Source organism: Dermacentor silvarum, chromosome 5, assembly GCF_013339745.2.
Source record: "Dermacentor silvarum isolate Dsil-2018 chromosome 5, BIME_Dsil_1.4, whole genome shotgun sequence".
In the NCBI taxonomy this organism is placed as follows: domain Eukaryota; kingdom Metazoa; phylum Arthropoda; class Arachnida; order Ixodida; family Ixodidae; genus Dermacentor; species Dermacentor silvarum.
The window spans coordinates 47,656,446-47,679,549 of NC_051158.1; the positions used below are offsets into that span (position 1 = coordinate 47,656,446).

At 45.4% G+C, this 23,104-nt stretch overlaps 1 protein-coding gene across 1 annotated transcript; it reads right to left on the reverse strand.

Moving 5' to 3' along the window:
- Positions 1-1,622: 1,622 nt before the first annotated feature.
- Positions 1,623-21,405, reverse strand: LOC119454111 (fatty acid synthase-like). Its single transcript, XM_049667924.1, has 6 exons — positions 21,084-21,405; positions 17,631-17,750; positions 14,298-14,653; positions 10,293-10,646; positions 1,769-2,012; positions 1,623-1,636 (listed from the first exon to the last, which is right to left on the reverse strand). Exons 1-6 carry the CDS (start codon positions 21,340-21,342, stop codon positions 1,623-1,625), a joined length of 1,347 nt encoding a protein of 448 aa, XP_049523881.1. The 5' UTR covers positions 21,343-21,405.
- Between the last annotated feature and the right edge of the window lie 1,699 nt (positions 21,406-23,104).

The following is a 23,104-nucleotide window of genomic DNA, read 5'->3' on the forward strand; positions in this document are numbered from 1 at the left end:
TTTTTTAAGAAAGTACTGCGTTATAGCACAATTAGGTAAACATTATAAAAATTGACCGATGGCAGGATTCCAACACAGCACCTTTAAGCACAGAAGCCCGATATAGAAACCATTATGCCACGGGTGCATGGACAAGCGGAACCACTGCAATTAGCAGCGATTATGCGTGCTTGCAAAATCTTATTACCTTCTGCATTAAAAGAAGTATAAATTGCTTTGAAATTGAGTACAATATAGGCCCAGATAAAGCGTATAATAAAGCAATAGGAGCGTCTGAATCCATAAGCACGAAGATCAGACAAATCCATGAGCTACCCATTATTTCCATGGGGGCTGAACGATCGCAGCTCCAGAGCTCCCTCTAGTAATTGTAGAGTACTCGATGACTCTACCAGTTAGGCTACCACGGCACCATCTTCCATTCACTTTCTTGCGTATTTGTTGTGTATGTGCACAAGATTATCTCTGGGAGTGTTAGCCAGAGCCGCTTCATGGTCAATACGGTGGATGTCGTACATCCTTTTAACCATCGGCATCACGTTCATCGTGAGATTAAGAGCGGGCAACAGGCCAAGGAACAGTTTTTTTGGCTACTTTCATTTCTTTTTAACGCGATAGCGTTTAGGTCCCCGTGTCGCAGAAAATCCGGTGTCGGCAACCGGCGTGTGATCGCGGGTGGCGGAGAAAATCATCCAACCAAACCGACCGCGCGCAAGCCTTCCACGTGGTGCAAGCTTTTGGTGAACAAAAATTGAATTTCCCACAGTGAAATCCGTCAGAAAAATGGTAAAGTACTACTTTACCATTCGGCGTCGGATTCGCCGTCGGACTGTTTACCAATCGGCGTCGGATTGTAATTTGAATGTACGAGAAAACCCAATTCTGCTACGAGGAAACTCAAACAATTCTACCAGACCTGCGTGCGTCGGGGCAATAGCAAACAGTTAATAAAATAAGAAAAAATGGTGCTTGGGTCATCACATTTTAATTTAAGACCACTTATATTGCCCCTGGAAAGACGTCTTTCCAGCAATTCGTTTCTGTTTAAAAGTGAAGTTTAAGGGGATCGGTGTAAGCTTGGTTTTTGTAAGCTGACTTTCCCACGTTCTGTCGTGCAGTGAAGCCTACTCACAAGGAAGAATACGATGCGAACGGGGACAGATAACGCTTTTGCGTTCCACTCTTAAAGGCGAAGCTTAAGCGTCCTCCAATTTTTTACTATTATTTCAGCATTAAAATAAACATGCCACATAATTTCCCCTTGGCTTTCTCTGGCTTCACTATCGCTTCCTTCATTTGGTTGAGCTACACTTTGTGATTTTACCTGTTATCAAAATGCTGGATTCGTGAAAGAAAGCTATCACTGCTTTGTTCCTCACTTCCACGAATCAACACGTGTCACTCTGCCGCCTTATCCAATTTGAATTGACACGGTAACTGACATCTTGTAAAAGGCAGACATATGATCCTTAATTATCCTTTGGCCATAAAAGATAATTTCATACGTGCAACATACATACCCCTATCTTCCTTTTTTGCGTAAGATATTGAAAGCGGCAAGCGTGTCTACTCGGTCATCTAGTCAGGTTTCCACGACAGGCGAAAGCTTTGCCTGAGCTCACTCAGGACGAATGTCCTGAGGGACAATATCGTTTGCATGCATCTACACCAAAGAAGCAACCCGTGTTAAAGCTACAGTTGGTGAATAGATAGCTCGTCGGTCCGCAAATCGTGCCATTCAAGGCCCGAGACAAGAGCAACCACTCACCGGGGAGTCCATCAGCAGCTCTTCTCTCGCAAACGCGGTCCACGACGGCGTTGGCGTAGCCGTACCCAGTCTGGCCAATGTTGCCATGGCACGAAGCAATGGAAGAGAAGGCGACGAAGTGGTCCAGCTCGGGGCACGACTCGCGGGACACTTCGTCCAGGTGCCTGGTGCCGTCCCCCTTCGCCTTGTAAACGGTGTCGAATGCTTCGGGCGTTTGATTTTCCAGAATCGCATCGCAAAGAACCTGAAAGCAGGAAGTGAGAATGCTCTAGCCTGTTCAGGGGCCAAATAATTCTGTCCATCGAAAATACCGCCGCGGTTGCTCAGTCGCTATGGCATCGCGCAGCCAAGTATGAGGTCGGGGGTACGATCCCCAGCCGTGACTACCTCATTTCGACGTGGGCGAAATGCAGAAGCACTGGTGTGGCATGATGTGCGTGCCCATCACATACCCCCAGGTGGTCAGAAATAATCCGGACTCTTCTACAATATACGGCGTTCCCCTTAACCAACTATGCATTGCCTTTTTGGACCGTTAAGCTATGCAATTTGATTTGAATTCATGCACTGCAGGCGTAACTTGATCACATTTCTTGCACCTTCAGAATAACAAAAGAGTGCAGGTGATGAGCGAGGTAGAAATTTTCAATTGTTTAATATGTTTTGTCCAGGTAACAGTATGTGCAAACTTTAGGCGAGAACTCTCAACGAGAACACCAAAGATCGGAAGATCAATTATTTCATGGCTTGCATACTTGTAAAGCTTCTATCCAGCCACTTGAAAAATGTGTCCGACAAGAACCGTAGTAAAAAAAAAAGCCAATGACAATATTTAATCCGCTACATGACGGCAAACTGACAACGAGGGCAAACACACAGCCGTCATTCTTCGAAGTTGTTTTACGGAAGTAATTATATATATATATATATATATATATATATATATATATTACTCATGCTTGCAGCACAGGTACAAAAAGAAGTGTTACAATACGTATGCGACACGTCCTGAAAAAGTCGCGGTTTCGCCGCAAAGGCGAAGAATTAATTGCAATAGCAAATTAGTAGACAGCTATACGAAGTAAGGATAGTAGTTGTGTCGACCGCATAAAGTTGTAAACATTCGCTTAATAACTAAATTGGCAAGCACGGTGCCACGCGGACATAGGTAAACATGAACACATCTCGCTGGATGACCGCGGAAAGTTGCGGTCAAAACGCTATAGTGAGAAAGCGCTGCAGCAGCAGCGAGAGAATTGACCTTCGTGCTGTCTCACTTCAACGCGAACTAAACTTCGAAAGCACAGCGCATACGAAGCTACCGGCACTCGGCGTACTTCATCCACATTGCAGATCGCTTTGAAGATACGGCGCTGGCGCGGCCGCGCCGTACGCAGCAAACGCCGGAGTAGGACGCACTCCCCCATCTCCCTAGCCTCCCTGTGCCTCGCGCGCGAAAGAAGACGGCGCGCTTCCGCCCCGCCCCGCCTTCCTCCCTCGCGCTCGCACGATGGAGCCGTACTCGTCGGCTGACCCTCGCAAGCGTTCACTCGCACATAGAGCGTACGGCACGCGGCAACGATGTTATCGTGTTTGGACTTTATGCGGAACATCGCGGCCATGGGAGAAATGCACTTGCAGTGTCGATATAAACGCTGCCAAAATAAACACTGTCGAAATAATAATAATAATATTTTGTGCGGACAGCTATCTCTCTATTTTTAATTGTGAGGTCAAACGTACCGAAACTGCACAATCGTGGTTAGGAGAGACGCCGTATAAGGAGAGGAGCACAAATTAATTTTACCCTCTGGCTTTTTTTTCTTCTTTTTTGACGTGTTCCCAAAGAGACGAGCGTTTATGAATTTTACTCCCTTTGGAATTTGGCCAATCGCAGCGGCCGGAATCGAACTTGTGACCTCGTGCTCGATAGTCTCGGCCGCAGTTGGATCTGCTTTTCCCTAGTAGGTTCGGGGCAACTGCTGCGCGAAAGAAACATACTTACTTCTTGGAGGCTATAAACTAAAAAATTGCTGCGGCTTAGCTCAGCTAACCCTGGATGTGCAAAGCGAAAGCTTAGTTTTTTTTTCGTCCAAAGCTTGCCTTTGTCTACGGTTGTGGTTCCGCTTCCGGCGTTTTGCGAGCCGAACGGCTCGCTCTTCCTCAGTCTTCGACGCTAGCTTCGCGCGCTTGGCATTCCGGACCCTCTCCAGTGAAGCAGTTCGCCGGGCGATATCCGCGGGGTGGTCAGACGCCGCTTGTCGATGACGGCTCAAAGCCTTCCGCTCCCGCGATCCGCTCAGATATAGTGCCTAGAATATACTGGCTAGTGTGCCGACCACCCACTCTTTTCAATGGAGTAGCGTGGCACCATCTGCAATGAATGCCCACGGTGGCCGACAGAGGTCGCAGTCGTGTAGGTGGGTGCCGACTGCGCGTGTCGTCTGCTTGGCTAGAGCAGTTTCGCAGTGGTTGCGTCGATTTCTGTGTTTGCGTTTTCAGTCTCATTACAGTGTTGCGTGTTTCTTCTTGCGTCATAAAAGCTTCGAGTGAGTTTGTGGTTCTGCTCCCGTGTATGTGAGTAGAACTATGTGACGGCGGTGAAAGAATGTTGAAACCACAGCGACAGTGAAGCGTTGCGTGGTTGTGCTGGAGTAATTACTGCTCGAGCAAAGGGCTTGTATTCGTGTTTACTGCACCATGTGATAGCACACGGCTCCCAGAAGGGGAACGAAGGATAAAAAGAAATGACAAAACGCTGACGCCAACTGCTGTGGTGGGTGAAAAGTATTTAAAAAGCCGTTTCATCGAACGCACGTTCACTATCATCGTGAACGGCCGGCGTTTTCAACGATCTTCGCCGCAATAAATCGCGTGTGAAATCGATGCGATACGTACGATATTTCATAAGTATCCTACACACCTTGTATCTCAAAGCAGAAAAGTAAAAGAGACAAAATATATAAATATGTGAAAGAATTCCCGTCAAAGTCGCGCAGGCGCACCCAGTCGGTGGCCTGCTTAATTGTTGGGCTCAGCTGTTGAGAGCGCCGTATCGGAGAACTTCGATCGAAGGATCTGGTGTCCACCGCAAAGCTTCTGTATCAGAAGAGTGCGCCCAACGCTGTAGTTTCAAAGCCGCGAGCGCTGGTGGATTGCAAAATTGCAAAATGATGGTGCACAACGTCCGCAAACCACTAGCGAAAGTCGCCACCTGTACTGCAATACGCCCTCGGAGGGTCTTCAAGATAAATAAATGAAATTAAATCTCAATCTCTATTCCAGTCGCGTAGATGAATGTGCTATCTGGGCCTGTGGAATCATTAGCTTATGCCTATTGAGAAGGTGAAATGAATAACTTAAAATAATTTACTTGCCACCTTTATTTAAGGAAAATGGTAGTGTTCTGAGTGCTGTGATGATGACAGAATACAAAACAGGTCGCACAACTTGTGATGAGGTACGTGTAATCCTTGATCAAGAAAGTACTTATCAGTTCCAGCTTGTTTATGATCGACGCAGTTTAATTAAAGCCTGCTTCAAAGGAGCAGTACTATAGAGGCATGGTTCTCGCTGAAGAATGTGTGTTAGATCTTATGAAAACACGTACAATGTACGGGGAACATTGTACGCGTTTTCTGCATGTACAAAATAGTTCTCATCTACTAATCAAGCAACCATCCTTCTCAGCTCACCCTCGCAAGCTTTCGCTCGCACCTATAGACATAATACGGCGTGCGGCTCCAATATTATATCGCACTTGGATTTTATATACGGAACATCACGGCGACGGTGGAAATTCGCCTGGAGTTTCCACACAATTCCTTTTGCAGAAAAGCGAAAGTGCAGGAAAGTATAGCGAAAACGAACAATCAGTAGGAGTATAATTCCATATAGGAAAATTCTGGCAAGTGAAGCAAAAGTTAATATTTTGCCCTGAAAGAGCAGCTCTGGTTGCACGACGTAAGTCGCATCACGGCATGCGATACAATGGTGAGTTTGTAAGACGTATGATGATGAACATGCGAAGCACATATACGAGCATCATCGAAGAGAAGTCATATATAGGGTGTTTTTATAGACAATCTAGATTTTACACAAAGAGGCTATATAAGAGCAGCGAACATGACGTTGTCTTGTAGATGGGTTCCGAGGCGAGGCGGAAATACATTGCCGCTAATAACGTGAGGTTCAGAGGACAAATTAACAAAAATTAATAATTACCTTTTTTATACAGTTATTGAACTGGAGAATATGATCGAAGGCACTCACATTTTAACGCACCTTAGTTTTTTTACCTTGAAAGCCGCACTTAATTCGAGATATTTATCATCGAACTTCAAAGGTCAATTCAGGCAATCCGCTGAAGCACAGAAAAGGCGACCGCGCCGTGACCGCGCGCTGTCGTATCAGACCGAAACACCGTGACGACAAGCGCGAGAAAGTAGCTTTGCCTGGCAAAAAGCATGTGCGGCTTGTGTCGGGTTAGGATTTGCCGCGGTATGCCGTCATTCGAACTTCGCCGCACACATCTAGAATATCTCGAATTAGGTACGATTCTCCAGGTCGTAAAAAGATGCGTGTGGATGAAAATGTCACTGCCTCCTACTTTGCCATTTAGACACGGTCCCCAAGGCACGAATAAAAAATGTAATCATTAAATTTTTGCTAATTAGGCTTCCGAGGCTCATGTCCGCCTCGGTTATGAACTCGTCTGCGAAAACATCAGGTCAGCTTCATTGATTACGTTTAAAAATTAAAATATGTATTGTCTAAAAAAAACATCCTGTATATATAGTCAGTTTCACTGGTCCATATAAATTAAGCATTCTCATTCTCTATTAGTAATAAGTCGCCGAATATGTATACTTTAAAAATCCTACGTGACAATGAGCTGGACTGCCTTAGAAAACGAATGTAGGGCTTTCTTTGCCTGAATTGAACCACCGGAGGTTCGACACTCGAAACAGAGCTAGCTAGTACGTAAGTTCAAACGCAGGCAGCAAGCAGTAAATAAGCCTTGTTATAGCCAAAAGAAACCCTAAATTAGAAATTACCTTCCCACATGGGAAATTTACTGCTCCTACGGCTTTATAAATACAAAAAGCGCAGCAGCCCTATGTGAAAACACGGCGGTCTATGAAGAGCGGGTGGCGCCGCGGCACGATGATGATGATGATGATGATTTATTGGCATCCCCTTTGAAACGGGGCGGCGACAAATAGTCACCTAGCCTGCTTGATTTAATCAGGTATACTATACATGTTCTTTATCTTGCATTTTTGTATACCTATCATTATTTTTCTTTTTCAAAAATTTACCTTGTACCGCTGCCTATGATTTTTAAGAGATCAGGTCGCATCCATCTTTTCCCTACTTTTTTTCCACCAGTACTCTAATCGTCTCTTGCTGATCTCTACGGCTGATCTGTTTATGTTTCCTTCCACTTTAAACCCAAGCGCTTCTGGGAGTTGCACGTTACCTACGGTTCTCGCTGGGTGGATCCCGTCGCATTCCATTAGGATGTGCTGAGTGGTCTCTGGATCTTTACTGCAGCATACACATGTCTCATCTAATTCCGAATATTTGTTCCGATATGTTTTCGTCCTTAGGCAACTGGCTTGAGCTTCAAATAGCAAGGCACTGCCCTTTGTGTTATTCTACAGATTCTCCCTTATAATTTCTTTCTTCACATTCTTGTAAGTCTCCATGGTCCTTTTCGTTTCCATTCTTTGCATCCAATTCACGGTCTCTATTTCTCTCACTTTCTTTCTGATGACCCCTGGTTGTCTATTTACAGTTTCGATTATCCTGTACTTGGTTGCCAACTTCCTTGACCTCTTCCTCCATTCTGTGTCCACGCTTTTCATGTAGAGATACTTGTGCACTTTAGCCGCCCATTTATTTTCATCAATGTTCCTGAGCCTTTCTTCAAAACTAATTTTGCTTTGTGCTTCTCTGACTTCAAAAGAGGCCCAACCCATGTCTCCATGCACTGCCTCATTTGTCGTATTACCGTGTGCTCCCAAAGCCAACCGGCCTACTGATCTTTGGTTAACTTCCAAACCCGCCAATATATCCGATTTTAAGCATATAATGGCATTTGCGAATGTTAGCGCTGGCACCATTACTCCTTTCCAGATTCCACGCACCACCTCATACTTATTGTGGCCCCACAGTGCTCTGTGTTTCATTAATGCTGCATTCCGCTTCCCCTTTATTTTCAGATTATCTTGGTGGTTGCTTGAGTAATTCTTTCCTTCGTTTATGTGTACGCCGAGGTACTTATATTGCTTCACTATGGGTATTACTTGCTGTTGAATTGACACCACGAAGTTACTCGTGTGCTCATTAAAGATCATAATCCCTGATTTCTCTGTGCTAAACTTAAGGCCTAGATTTGTCGCTGCGTTCCCACAGATATTCGCAAGTATCTGTAAATCTTTTTTATTGTCCGCTAGTAGCACAATGTCGTCTGCGTACATCAGTCCAGGGATCTTCTGTTGCACCATTTGTCCATTACGCATATAGGATAAATCAAAACCTAATTCGCTGTTTTCCAGTCGTCTTTCTATGCCCTTGACGTAAAGCGTGAACAACAATGGTGACAGAGGGCATCCTTGCTTCAATCCTTGGTGAATTCCCACCATTTCATTTCCTTTTCGGCCTTCCCATGCCACTTGTACTTGGTTGTCTCGATATATCTCCCTCAGCAGCTCCACGAAATCGTCATCTATGCCTTCGTATTGAAGAATATCCCACAACAATTTCCTGTCTACGTTGTCATAAGCTCCTTTAATATCTAGAAATGCTATCCATAAAGGTCTTTTCTGAGCTATTGAAATCTCTATGCACTGAGTTAGTACAAACATATTGTCTTCTAAGCGTCTGCCTGGCCTGAACCCATTCTGTAGTTCCCCCAATACACCGTTTTCCTCCACCCACTTCGACAGTTCTAATTTTATGGCTTGCATTGCCATTCTATATATCACCGACGTTACACCCGCACTGCAGCGCTCCTAGCGGCAGCCGCTGACATTCATTGCAAACGGTGCCACCCGAAAGGCCGCGGTCGGCACACTAGCCAATATATTCTAGGCACTATAGCTCAGAGAAGACCCGGCCTCGCTCTCAACAATAATGGCTCAGCTCCCACGAGCGCGGCGCTCCTCTTAGGCAGGCTTGCGGCGAGTCACGTGGTCAGGCAGCGACCCAGCTGCGGAGAGCGCATGCGCTCTCCGCGGAGCTTGGCGCGGCGAGTTACGTGATGCTTTGCTAGGCTACGGCACAGCTGCGGTCAAATGAAGGTAATATTGCTGGTGACTGCGAAACTCGGTTCGACTAGGTTAGTAAAGCTTTCGCTTAAAAAGAAAAGAAAAAGAAAAGCTGCACCCCCACTGGCGACAACAGTAGCACTCAAAACTGTAGCTCCAGTGCTGTCCAGCGAAGGCCTAATGGTCTGCTGCTGTGGCCATGAAAGGTGCGCGACGCGTTCGCAAACGCCAAACTCTGTGAGGCGACATTAAGAACAGTGCTGGCTGAAAGCGCAATCGCAAGAACCCGCAAAAATTTCGAGATGTAATTGTTATCAATTGAGAACGTCTTCGCAAAGGGTAAGTTAATTATGCATAAGATTACGTTAGGAATTTTACCAACTTTGACAGGATTTTCCGCTCAGTGTGCCTGCTCTCACCCATTCTAATGAAATTCGTCACAGCTATAGAAAGTAATTACGTTGACTCGCGACTATGTATATATGTTGTTAAAATATATTTCTTAAATATCAACATATTTATACGCACGTATGACTTCATTTGTGCTTGAATAAACCTACGCAGACGCAACACAAATTTCTTGAACCTATGTGAACCAATCTTGTCGTGTTGCAGATAATTAAATGCTGAACGAATTAAGGCAGAAACCACCCTTGATGATTATCTATGTCATGCGAAACATTTTTCAATGTTATAGACGCTCAAATAAGTGGTCAAAGGTATTACGAGCTTTCTTCATTGCTTCTTCAGCCTCGTGGATGCTATCCATTATAGACAGTAGTGGCGTACGGCGTGTACGAGGCGTACTCGTAAGTGGCTAGATATGAGCTTGAAGGCATATGTTTGCTGCAATGAGGATATCCATGTATTGCTTATTGTTTCATTACGTAATTCCGTATAGAAACTACTCGGCCCCGAGAACAAGTGTGGGTTGAGTGCCCTATGCTACATATAAATAAATTCATTATGTAAGTGCTCTCGTGTGTGTCAAGGCAGCAACAGCAGCACACAGCAGCAGCCACAGTCAGCAAAGTCCGGGAGTGTTCACTAAGAGAGCTGCTCTTTAATGTGCCTGTGTTCTTTCTCTCTCTCTCTCTTTCTCTCTGCGTTTATCCTTGTTACCATGCGAACTTATCTGCCCCTGATCAGTAAGTACGCTCCACGAACCGAAATCTGAAGAACCAAATTTTCACATGCACTCACCTTTCTATACATGTACCAAAGATCATTCATGCTTTGTACGCACTTACCACTGCAAGGCTGAAAATGCCACCAACGGGACCTAGTCTCTCGGCCTCTTCGATGATATTCCGGGTTCCCTGCATCGTCGAAACGTCGTCCTTGCTCACAAGAACTTTGGCCCCTGCGCGACGCATTCTACGAAGGCACAGCCGCTGGTATCCTGTCTGCACACCGAACCGTGACGTGAGCAAGAGCTTGCGACAGCCACGGTTCACCATCCAGTCGGCGAGCTCCAGCCCGCAGCCGCCGAGCCCACCGGTGATTACGTAGGACTTGTGCTCGTAGAAGCACGTCCGAGAAGTGACCTTCACGGTGAGCGGAGAGGCTGGTGAAGTCTTTCGTGGGCTCTCCTCCGGACGGATCTGTGACGGAAATAGGAGTCGGCTGTGAACGAGTACGCTGACACATTATGACAGCCAGCCACATGGAATCTCTATTCTCTATATGATCGCTCTTTAACGTTTTTATTTCGTTATCTTTCCTGAAGATACATACGTTTCCTACCATGCTCCAACTCGGTTTGCAACGATGACTAGCCATCTCCTGATTGGATCCGGAGAGAAAGCTTGCCCCAGCCGAACGTTCGGCTGCTCTCAGAGCAATCGGAATAGTCGGGTGATCGAGATTCCGTCGGCTCTCGGACGTGCTTCCAGCTCGAAAGTGAGAGTAGAGCGCCTCCAAGCACTCATATCTCGCTCGTACACAGGGCTCTAAATGAACAAGTCGAATGTGTTCCGAGCACTCTACTTCGACCAGCTGAATGTAAACCACACCACGTGATCAGCCTAGTGCACCTGAAAGCTACGGAGTAAAATGTGACATTATATTATTATTATATCATAACTGTTGGTTTGCATACTCATAGCTATTGTGTATCAGCGGAAACTTCAATTTTTTCGCGGCTATTTAATTTATTCATTCGCCTGTGCAATCCACACTAGAAAGAGGTTCACAAGTATACCGACGAAGATTTGAAGACATCAGCAGTTGTCCAACAAGGAATGTCACAGACTGGAGCCAACATCGAAAGGGGACTTGTTTTGTCCATGTTCCTGACAGGTCCCGATGAAGAAACGTTGGCTCGAGCCTGTAACATCCCGTATGCGACGACTTTTGTTGATCACTAGCGTAATGTCATTTTACCATGAGTCTGGTTGAAATAAATATACAAGTAGGTTGTACTTTTTAGTTATTTCTGATAAGCGTCCCAGTAGTGTCACATAACGTATCAAAAAGCGACGATGACACTGAACGGTCAAAAGCTCATTACCAACATTATCACCTTCGTACGGACATCATTCAACAGATAGTGCTTCTCTTTAATCGACGTAACACACAAGATTGAAACATTAAGTTTTGTGAAACTTGATGCGTCTCTTAAGAAAAGTTTGCAAATGGTATTTGAGTGATCTTCAATTCTTTCTTCTTTACTTGTGACGTGTTTCATTCTTTGAGTTTGTCGCCATGTCATTCTGCTTCTTGGTGGTTTACGAAGTTCGCCATGTTTGGAGCATTTACCACTCGTGCTGTAGCTTATTTGGGCTGCGTGCAGCATGTGAAAAAGACTAACTAAACGTGAACTACAACAGAGGGAGACGAGAACCTGATAGGAAACGAAGATTGGATAGATATGACAGACAGGGAGTGAAGTCTATCACAATAAGTCAAAGCACTCTAGACGATGACGTTGAGGAAAAGGCGCTGGAATATGATTGGAAACAATGGTGTGACATGGTAAAAATAAAATGCAAAAGCCGTGGGCGTCATAGGCCGAGAAGTAAAAATATTTGATGGACACGGTTAAGGGAGTGAAGACTCTTCTGACTTCTAGTTAAGGAGAAGAAAAGTTAATATACCTTACAAGCAACAACAGAAACCATTCTGTGTCTCGGCCCGACACCTCTAGTTTTTTAGTTAGTCAATCTTCTCTTTCTACTTCGCCCCACTTTCGTAATCTCCGCCATGGGCATTTTTCTTTCTAGGCAGCGCTCGAAATTTTTGCAGAACCAATCGACTTGGGTGACATTACACCTTTGTCCTTCCGGTGTGCAATATAAACCTAGTGCGTCTGTTCACCAAGTCCTCGTCTACTTGCTCTGACTTATTCATTCTCTCCAATATCCTGCCGAGAACTGGTGGCAAGGCACAAACACTCGTTTTTACCAACCCTACATATTTTTTCGCTTTACTTTTGATTTATTCTCTCAGCTATTGAGAAAAAAAGTCTATTGAAAACAGAAAGATAAGTGCAGGGCTTGCTTCTCATTTAGATGGACTGAATAAAAGGCATCCAATATGAATAAAATGCGATACTAAATATCAAAAGCATATTTTCGTATTCATGCACATGATCGAGTTAAGTCAAGCGATGCTCTAGCAACGCGTTAAACTAAATGCTGCATAACACGCGATGGAACCTGTGAGAAGTGAAGCTTTAGTGAAGCGGTGAACTAAATGCCGTACAACTACCGGTGACGCGTACAACTGTTCTACTTCAATCCTGTGCAACTCAAGGCAGCCCCCTTTGCTCGGCGAGCCTAGCTCGGAAGAACCTTTCTGGCTGAGCGGGCTTCCAGGGAGCTTTCAGCCGTAGTGTGCGATTGCCACCCTAGTGCCGTAACCGCTGATTTGAACACGCATTTTGTACATAACCGGGAAGAAACCCCCATTCGTTTGTACCATGGCTGGAGGAGTCGTCTCGAAGCCTTGCCAGTGAGTCAGCAAACCGCATGCGCTGCGGAGTGGCGACGAGCTACGTGTCTCCTTAGATCTTAGCCAGCCGGTTCCGGGCACGTTGATCAGAGCCCCCAACAGTGTAACGCTAAACCCTGATGTCCTTTTCAATGCTCCACCTACAAGCAAATGTGCGAATGTTTCTTTTGCAGCGAAGCTGTATAACGGCTAGGCCAAACCAAAATCTGTTCGTACGATGTGCGCAGAAGCTATCATAATCAGCAATGGCTCGAGCGTCGTCGTCTTCTTCCACAGATGGCTCCGTTGCCGCTCATCATTCAAAAGTACAATTTCACGTCTCTTCTGTCGTCGTAATGGCGAGGCCGCGTTTACGGGGGTATGAGTCATTCCACAAGGGGCTATGAGCCATTCATTAATTGTCTTGCTTGACGGACAGATTTAATTTTCAAGCAATTTAACTTTGAAGAATCGCAAGCGGCAATGCGACAACGGCGGACTGCGGGCATACCGTCAGTGACGTCGTTCTCTCCGTCGCAGCCGAACGTGTGTGTAACCTCATTAAGAAACCCAAAGACGTAACCAATAATTGAGAAAGACTTTAATGAACCGTCGGGATAAACCCAGTGACAAACACCGGAGCGGCACTTTTCAGCTTCGCTGGTTAACCATCTCTACGAAGTGCTTGGGCGGTGATTTTTTATAATATTTTTCTGATTGCTCACAGGATGCCGCCTTCTGCTGTTTCGGACGTGACATAACCAATGCACTGCTGTGCTGGGCGTGTTGGCATTCGAACTTGGATAACATTCTAAGGCGGTGTCTACGTCGCCCCTTTTGCCCTTGTCTGCTGGTGATAAAATGTTGTCGAAGTGGATGAATAAATGTACACAGGCCAAGAATAGTTATGTATCTATATATCCATCTTTCTATCTCCCCATCCATCCGCCCGTCCGGCCGTCCATCCATCCATCTGTATGCCTATCTGTGAATACATCTATATCTACTTGTCCATAAACATATGGACAAGTAGACATAGATCTATCTATCTATCTATCTATCTATCTATCTATCTATCTATCTATCTATCTATCTATCTATCTATCTATCTATCTATCTATCTATCTATCTATCTATCTATCTATCTATCTATCTATCTATCTATCTATCTATCTATCTATCTATCTATCTATCTATATATCTATCTATCTATCTATCTATCTATCTATCTATCTATCTATCTATCTATCTATCTATCTATCTATCTATCTATCTATCTATCTATCTATCTATCTATCTATTTATTTATAAACAGGGCTCACCTCAAGCACGACCTTTCCAATGTGCTTTCCCGAGGCCATGAAGCGGAATGCCTCCTCAGCCCGGTCCCTTGCAAAACGAGCGGTTTCCAGCGGTCGAACCACACCCGACGCGATGCCTTCGCCGAGCAATTGCCATACGCGACACTTGTCCTCCGCCGCGAGCGGGCTGTCGCCGAACAGCGACTCCAACAGAATGCCGTACACGACGGCGCTCTTGAGAAGCACCGACATTCCGAGCGGCGAGTTCTTGGACATGTCGAACTTGCCGATCTCCAGGAAGCGGCCGTAGGTCGCCAGGCAGCGCACGCTGGCCTGCAGCTTCTCTCCGGCGAGCGAGTTGAGCACGAGGTCCACACCTGGTTAGAAAAGCGTTGGCGTGTGATAGAGCCCGAACCTATTAAACAGAAGATCCTGGTACACACCAGGGTTGTTTAATAAAGACGGAGACTCACGGTCTGAATTGATTATTTCTGAACTTAATTCATAGGCGCTTTTATCCATTTCTATCTGATCCCCAGTAAGTGAAATGGAAGTGTCCTGCTGTTCCTACGAAGCTTAGGTAACGTGAGTCAAGCCTCCGTTTCACACCTACTTTAACACCGCCTTTAATGTCTTAACTGCACCTTGTTTCATGTCAAATCAATGTCGCTTTTTACCTTGCGGTACATAAGCAAGTCCGAGGGTGCCGCAGCTGGACTGGAAAACAGGTAAGTGGGTTGCTGCGATGCCTTGGGGAACGGTAAAAATTTATATTGCTTTGACGTGAAACAAAGACAGTCGGCTTATATGGACAATTTTAAGCAGGTGTCAAAAGATGGCTCGTCTCATTTCACCTAGGCGTGCTTGAAATGGTGGGACGCATGCATTTCACTTACTGGGAAGTATAGTGAAGGGATAAAAGTGCCAAATATTAATTCTGAGGAATAACAGTTTCACAGCACCAGTCTCAGTCTTTATTGAACACGCTATGCAAAAAAATCTCCATTGCGGAGTTTAGGTTTATAGAGATTGATTTGGTGGTACATTCCACGTTTGCCAGAGGTATGTGTATTTTCTTGTGAATTGTATCTGTTTGACAACGAGCATGTCAACGGTGTGTCACGAAATGTCCGCAGAATGAATACGTTAACATTACCAGTATTAAAGCCTGCTGCGAGAAAATGATTGTACTTTGGTATCTAGGTATGTGTCGCATTGTATGTGCCACTCTAGAATGCCAAAATGAGTTCACATTTCTCCGTTGTTCGGCGGAATCTAACCATGCGCCACCCACGGACATTACGGCGGCGCGCCACTAGATGACGCTGCGTGTGGCGTAAGAAGTGCAAGCGAGCAGCCCGGCTTCATACATATTCGGTCTTGGCAATACGGCGTTTCGCTACAGTGCTTTAATGCTAATCTCATTAACGTCGACACTCATTTTGAGATGGGTTCGCGAGGATTTTTTTCGTACCTAAAGTTGAAGAAAAGGAAAGCGCCGCCATTAATGCTCACCGGAAGTGACGCGCGTGGCACTTCGGCATGACCTCCGAGATCAGGGGGTGCCAGCGGCTGCCCGCGGTGTGCTAAAGAAACCTCGGAGGCGACGTGTTGGCAGTGGCGTCATTCAGGCTAACCACCAGGTGCGCGCATCGTCTGCTTAGGCATTAGTTTGAAGTGCTCATAAACTATAATTAGAGAATTACCAGCCTGGCAGCTTTGTAATAATTGCTTCAGTAATATGCGCATGCATTTATTAACATTATAGCGGAAGCAAAATTTTGTTGAAGTTGGCCTTTAAATGTAGATCTATCTGCACGTTGAACGTCCACAGGAGCAAGAGTCTCTCCCAGGCCACACAGCCCTTTGCTCTTGTTTCTGTTTCTATGTACCAAAGAAAATTTAAACTGAACGAAGCCGCCACAATTCCCCTGATGCGCTATGAATTTATCTGTCGTTGCCAGATCGATCACGAAAATTGGAGGACGCTTAAGCTTGGCCTTTAAAAGTGCAACGCGATAGCGTTATCGGGCTCCGTTCGCGTCCCATTATTCTTTATGAGTAGGCTCCACTGCAACACTCAACAAGGGAAAGCCAGCTTACAAAGACCAAGCTTACACTGATCCCCTTAAAGTCGGCTTCACTTTTAAACAGAAACGAATTGCTGGAAAGACGTTTTTCCAGGGGCAATATAAGTGGTGTTACATTAAAATGTGAAGGCCCAAGCACTTTTCTTATTATTTTATTAATTGTTTGCTGTGGCCCCGAGGCGCGCGCGTGTCCAAAATTTAGAAAAGATCAGTTTTCAACATTCCCCTCAATGTTGCCTGGAACCAAAGTACAGCGAAACACTATCGGAATGCATCAGAGGTGGTCATAGCGCTAGAAGACACGGACAAGAACGAGAGAACAAGACCGTGTCTCTAGCGTTATGACCACCTCTGATGTGTCTAACCAACTAGCCCAAAAAGCCATACTTGTAACCATCAGAATTGGTGGACGCTTAAGCTGCGCCTTTAAGAGTGGAACGCGATAGCATTCAAAGACCCCTGGCTGCTTATCAGGCTGCTTTCTCGTATATTCAAATTACAATCCGACGCTATCACGCCTGTAGGTTGTGGTTAAGTCGTACTGCGACACGGGGCCCTTAACGCTGCCGCGTTAAAATGCGCTACGCACGTGAGACAAAAATCATTGCCTTGTGGTAATACCGTAGTGCTGATGTGCTCAACGGAGTGCCGCAACTTTCGTAGCTGAAAAAAAAAAAATGCAAGCACGCAGAATCGTATGATAGACCATGGCCACATTTCATTATGCACTCACCAGCTCTCGTGAGACGTGGTACCATTGAACTCTTGCTCCACGGCCTCGAGCCTGCTTGGCAGAACCACCAGACAGCAGTGGGTCACCCGGAAGTAGACAAGGCCACCGGACTATAATTACCTTTGACACGCGGTACCTTAGCTTCGCAAACCTATTTGTCTGTGCTGCGCAAACAACCTTGCACACACATGCAACAATTTATGCTACTGGGCCAGCATTACGAAAAAAAAAAACAACCACTAGCAGGTTCAACGTGCATGTCGAAATCTACGTGAAGCAAGGCTTTCGCGAAGCGGTTCATTAACCGCTACAAACATGTTTATCTTCTTCTACAACGTGTCTTGCAGCATAGTGACATCTGCCCCAGACAGACGGAAGGACACGGAAATCGCCTTTTGTTATCAGTCATGCATTTGCTTCTGCAGTGTGACAGGGTAGGCAGTCTGACCTTACTCGGGCTAAACTCTATCACTTTCCCTTTCATCTGCCACTTTCTCAAGCATGAAATTCTTACGCAATACCACAACTTACCTCTGCCTTTGGTTTCCCGCAACACGTGATCCTCGAAGGACAAGTCGCGAGAGTTTGCGATGTTCCTCTCTTGAAGCTGCGGGAAGCGGCGCAGAAGGAACTCCCGCTTCTCCCGGGAACCTGAATACGCGTTGCAGAACGGGGATAAGGTTAAAGGGGCACTCGAGAGAAAAGAAAATTGGGTCGTATTAGTAAACTAGCCTTCTATAACACTCACACATACACACACAAAAAAAAGAAACGCAACTCTCAGGGCACATTCACACGGGAGATTGACAGAGGTCGCACGACCAACCTGCGACTGGCGAGCAAGAAGCGAACCACGGCTACCATTGTGCCCACAGGCAAGCACCACATTCCCCCCGCCACACCAAAATGTCTCGCGGTTGGCGCGGTTCACGTCTTCCGCAGATACCATCATCACGTAAACGAACAAAAAAAAAAGCGTCAGCGCGAACAGAAGTCCTGTTCTTTCGGCGCTGTTTGATTGAGTAGGTCTGCGACCGTGGTCTTGGGACAAAAAAATAAAATAAAAATAAAATAAAATAAAAAAAAGCGAGCAGCCAACGACTGACCCAAAAGCGGTCGCTTTTCGACCATCTAAGTCACGCGAACACAGGGAGTCGCCGGTGTGCCCTTACAGTGAGCGGTGTGCCCTTACAGTGAGCGGAGGATTTAAAGGTAAAAAAAAGAAGAAAAAGACGCAAAAACAAATTACTGGTGGCGACGTGACTACGAAAGTCCCGAACCAAAGCGCTGTGACGTCATCAATGGTGGCGGCGTCTGCACAAGCATAGTAATTCTTTATGCATAAAGATGTCATTGCAATATAAAGGAACCAAACCCTGAACTTGGCAAGCTTCAACAACTTTTATTACGTCACAAGTGATCAAACGGGAAAAGAAATGCTTTGCAATTCGTGACGTCACATTGGCCTGCCTGTTGGCGGGGTTCGGCGCGAAGTTCCATAAATAGAGCTTTGATTTTTCAATTTCTCTTCAAATAATCAATTCCTCAGCGCAAAATAACTAAACTAGAGTTTTGAAAGAGTAATTTATCGATGCACACTGATTTAGTATTTCGCTTTAGCGACTCTTAAGCAGCTAAGTACGTATGCGTGCGCAAACAAAACCAGAGCGAAGGTTGGGGCGCTAAAAAGAGCGCATGCGTGCAACAGGACGCTGAGCTCCGACTGAAGGTCACTGGGCTCGGTAAGCAACTTTTAATAAGACACTAAAGCCAAACGCCGAGTCCGTTAGGACTGGCAAGGTATTCTTTGGCAACTTTATTTTCATTCCTCCCGCGCAAATGTGGCAATGACTGCGTAGAAAACGAAGCCCACACTTCCCAATCGCGAATTTCTTGCCCAAACCATAGTGTCGGTGGGTCAGTGTGACGTCACGTATTTCCAAGTTTTTTTTTGTTTACCGTATTTGGATTTCTTAAAATTCCCGTTGTAGCAGCAGCGCAACGACCGAGGGAGAGGGACGAAACGAGTGTTAAAAGCGATGTTTTTCCCCACCCACGTGACCACCTTGTGCGTCAGCCCGTCTTAACGCGCGCACCTGCTTGGAAACTGAGCCGAAATTGGTTTATAAAACGCAATTTTCGCAAATTATATGGGACGCTCTGAGTCTGGCCCGAATTTGGTGGATGGTTGCGATTACGGAATATATTATTTTAACAAACAAAATCATTAAACATATGATGTCACTAATCCTTTTAGGTTGCATCTGGAAATCCTTGCGGGCTGTAAGGGGTTCGCTCTTAACATTTAGGAAGCTTTCCCTGTGAAAACGTGGGAGCAGAGATTATCTTTTACTCGGTATTCATTCCACCGAACTAGATGAGATCTGTTGCATTGAAAAAGTGGGGATGTGCGGACTGCAGGTAGGAATATTTTTTTATTTAACTAATCAGTCCCTGTGCTAACATTTTGGAAAATAGCAAAATTAGGAATAACATTGTCGCCGCGTTTACAACTCGGTAAAGGAGGTATAAAAAGTACGTAATTCTGTAAGTAGCATCAATGGAGGTAACTAAAGCGCACAAAATTTGTGAATTACACACCGCTGTAACATAACCCAATCGTTGGTGGGTAGGAGTTTCATAGAACTCTCCTAAATATTGTAACCATTTCAAGCCATGTAAACTAATAGATTAATATGCTCTCCAATGCTATTCATTGCATGCTTAGAAGAAGTATTCAAGCTCCTAGACTGGGAAGGCTTAGGAGTGAGGATCGACGGCGAATATCTCAGCAACCTCCAGTTTGCAGATGACATTGTCCTGTTCGGTAACACAGGGCAAGAATTACAACAAATGATTGAGGGCCTTAACCGAGTGAGGTTGAATATTAATATGCAGAAGACAAAGACGACGTTCAACATCCTGGCAAGGAAAGAAGAATTCGGGATCGCCAGTCAGCCTGCAGAGTCTGTACACGTGTACGTGTATCTAGGTCAATTAATGACAAGGCACCCTGATCATGAGAAGGAAATTTAGAGAAGTATAAAAATGTGTTGGAGTGCATACGGCAGGCATTGCCAAATGCGTACTGGGAGCATACCACTGTCGCTGAAAAGAAAAATGTACAATCATTGCATTCTACCGATGCTAACATATGGGGCAGGAACTTAGAGCTCAACAAAGAAGCTCGAGAACAAGTTAAGGACCGCACAAAGAGCGATGGAACGAAAAATGTTAGGCGTAACGTTAAGAGACAGGAAGAGCTAGAGCGGTGTGGATCAGAGAGAAAACGGGGATAGCCGATATTCTAGTTGACATTAAGAGGAAAAGATGGAGCTGGGCAAGCCAGGTAATGCGTAGGATGGATAACCGGTGGACCATTAAAGTTACAGAATGGATGCCAAGAGAAAAGTGCAGTGAGGACGGCGGAAAACTAGGTGGGGTGATGAAATTAGGAAATTTGCAGCTGGAAATTGGAATCAGTGAGCGCAAGACAGGGGTAATTGGAGATCACAGGGAGAGTACTTCGTCCTGCAGTGGACATAAAAATAGGCTCATGATGCTGACGATGAAGCTAATGTACATAATTTGTGAGATTAGGGTGCTCCAACAAAATCAGTATACAGAATTGTGATTTGAATTTTTGACGCGGAGTTGTGGATTTGTAAACTTGGTGCTTGAATCGCACTGTAACATGCCAAATTTTGGCTAGTTCTTGTTAAATCTTGCAGAGCCTTCTGCTCTCTACAGTCGGGACAATTCAGCTTTTTTTTCTTCGTTTGAATACAAAAAATTTTATTCAATCAACTAAGTGGTTGAGTAACGAGAGTACACCCGCTTTTCACATGTATTCGAGTAGGGAATACGGATTTTACACCGAGCTAGCCTCGACCCAGTTGTCAATCATCGCTTAACGAGATTTCTGCACGTATATATGTTCTCGGAATTTCGTTTTTTTTCCTTCCTCCATCGCTCGATACTAACCCACGGTAGTGAACACGGTACATCCCATGGACAGCGCGATGGCGATGGCTGCCTGTCCCACGCCTCCGCTGCCGGAGTGAATCAACAGCGACTCTCCTGGTCGCATGCCGCCCTTCACGATGAGCGCGTAGTAGACGGTCGCGTAAGCCACGGGCACCGTCGAGGCCTCCTCGAGACTCCAGGACTCCGGCACCTCCCACAGCGACTCCGGGCTCGTAGCCACGGCCGTGGCCATACCGAGTCCCGGCGTCAGGCCCATTACCCGCCGACCCTGGGGGTCTCGGCCAGAGAATTCCAGGCCCAGGAGGCACTTAAAGGTAGCCACGTCGCCTGCGCATCATCGGCAGAGTATAGACATTGCAGATTGACGATATCCCGCCGCCATAGTTGAGTATACGAGTGGCGACAGACGGGAAACCGTCGTCGTTAGTCGGCTGCCAGTGAAATAGTAGTGAGTTTTAGCCGAGCGTTGTTTACGCTCTGCTCCGCTCCCGTTTCACCCATTCAGTGTGCTGATTTCGATTTATTTAGCAAGCGCGTCTCCGAGACGCATGATCAAGGCGCAGTCAGCTTGCCTACAAAACTTGGAGGAAGCTTAAGCTTCGCCTTTAAGAGTGGAACGCGATAGCATTCAAAGATCCCTGACTGCTTCTCACGCTTCCCGGCACCTGCAGCTTATGTAACCCTAATGTTTATCGGAAAACGCTGGCGGCGAATGCTATGCATGAAGGCGAGCTTTCTGGTAGAAACGCGGCCTCCTGCGTGGGCCGTTCCCGGAGGTTGGGCACAGCCGCGCCAACAAAATTACGTCATTTTCAGTTGTCTGTTATTGTTTCGCACTTTTAATATGGCAGTCCGAGAAGATCTAACACAAAAGGCATGCGCTGTCGGTGATTTTTTTTGTGACATTTGTTTTTGGACTGTGATTATCAAAATTCCGAGGAATAATTTTGTCAAGAATGTAAGACAAGGTATGAGCAACTTCAGTGATAGAATGGTGTGGCAATATAACCCGCATATACCGCATTTTATATAGCAAGGCGCCGCATATACATAAACCTAAAAAAGTTTGTAGGTCGTTTATGGTACAATTAAGACGACTTGAAGGCGAAAGCCCGAGTACCACTAAATCAGTGACACGACGACAACTTTTTTTCTGAGCCATCTTCACTCCAAACCCATATTTTGCAAAATCAATTTTGCAAGTCGTCCTTATTTCACCCAAACTCGGACCGTGACTCAGCACTTACTTTTGCTGAGTCATCGTCACTCTGATCGCATATTATGCCGTAACTTTTGAAAGTCATCCTTCATTCACCAAAGTCGGACCATGACTCATCATCACTCTGAAATCACAATTTACTGTCGTTTTTGCAAGTCATCATGTTTTTTTGCAAGTAAACCGTCTTATGATTCACCAAATTCGAATCGTGACTTAGCACTTTTTTTAATGCTGAGCCCTTCTCACTTGGACCCTCACATCACAAATATATTTTTGCAAGTCACTCCCCCACTCATTAACCCATTGATACACTCTCAATTAACGCTTGATTCACTCTTTATTCACCCTATTACTGCTTGGTTCACCTGTAATCTCGGTTTTACTTGCATATCACACTTGGTTTGCTCTATTACTCCAAATTTCCAATTTTCATCACTCTTGATTCCCTTTCCATTATCTTAGCTCACTCTGTTTCATCACTACCTTTCGTTTCCCTCCTATCACCCTACTAAACCCCTTTAATTCACCATCAATTCACTCTTAATTCACCTCATTCACCTCATTACCATTATAACCATACTTACACCCTTTACCATCCTGAATTCTCGGTTCTTGGCCACTTTTCAGGTTCCCGACCCATTTTTTCGTGTTGTGATGCTCATTATAATAATTTAATGATTATCATGATCATTTATCGCTATGTATATTTCTCATGGAATCACCTATCAATTCATATATAGTGTTATGGGGTTTGTAATGATCTATGAGTTATCGGATTTTTGTACGTCTTTTAACCAAT

Coding starts and splice junctions, on each gene's coding strand:
- LOC119454111 (XM_049667924.1), bottom strand. CDS start 21,342: ATGGGCCTGACGCCGGGACTCGGTATGGCCACGGCCGTGGCTACGAGC. Junction 10,647..14,297: donor TTGGAAAGGTCGTGCTTGAG/GTGAGCCCTGTT, acceptor TTTCCGTCACAG/ATCCGTCCGGAGGAGAGCCC. Junction 2,013..10,292: donor GCATTTTCAGCCTTGCAGTG/GTAAGTGCGTAC, acceptor TCCTGCTTTCAG/GTTCTTTGCGATGCGATTCT.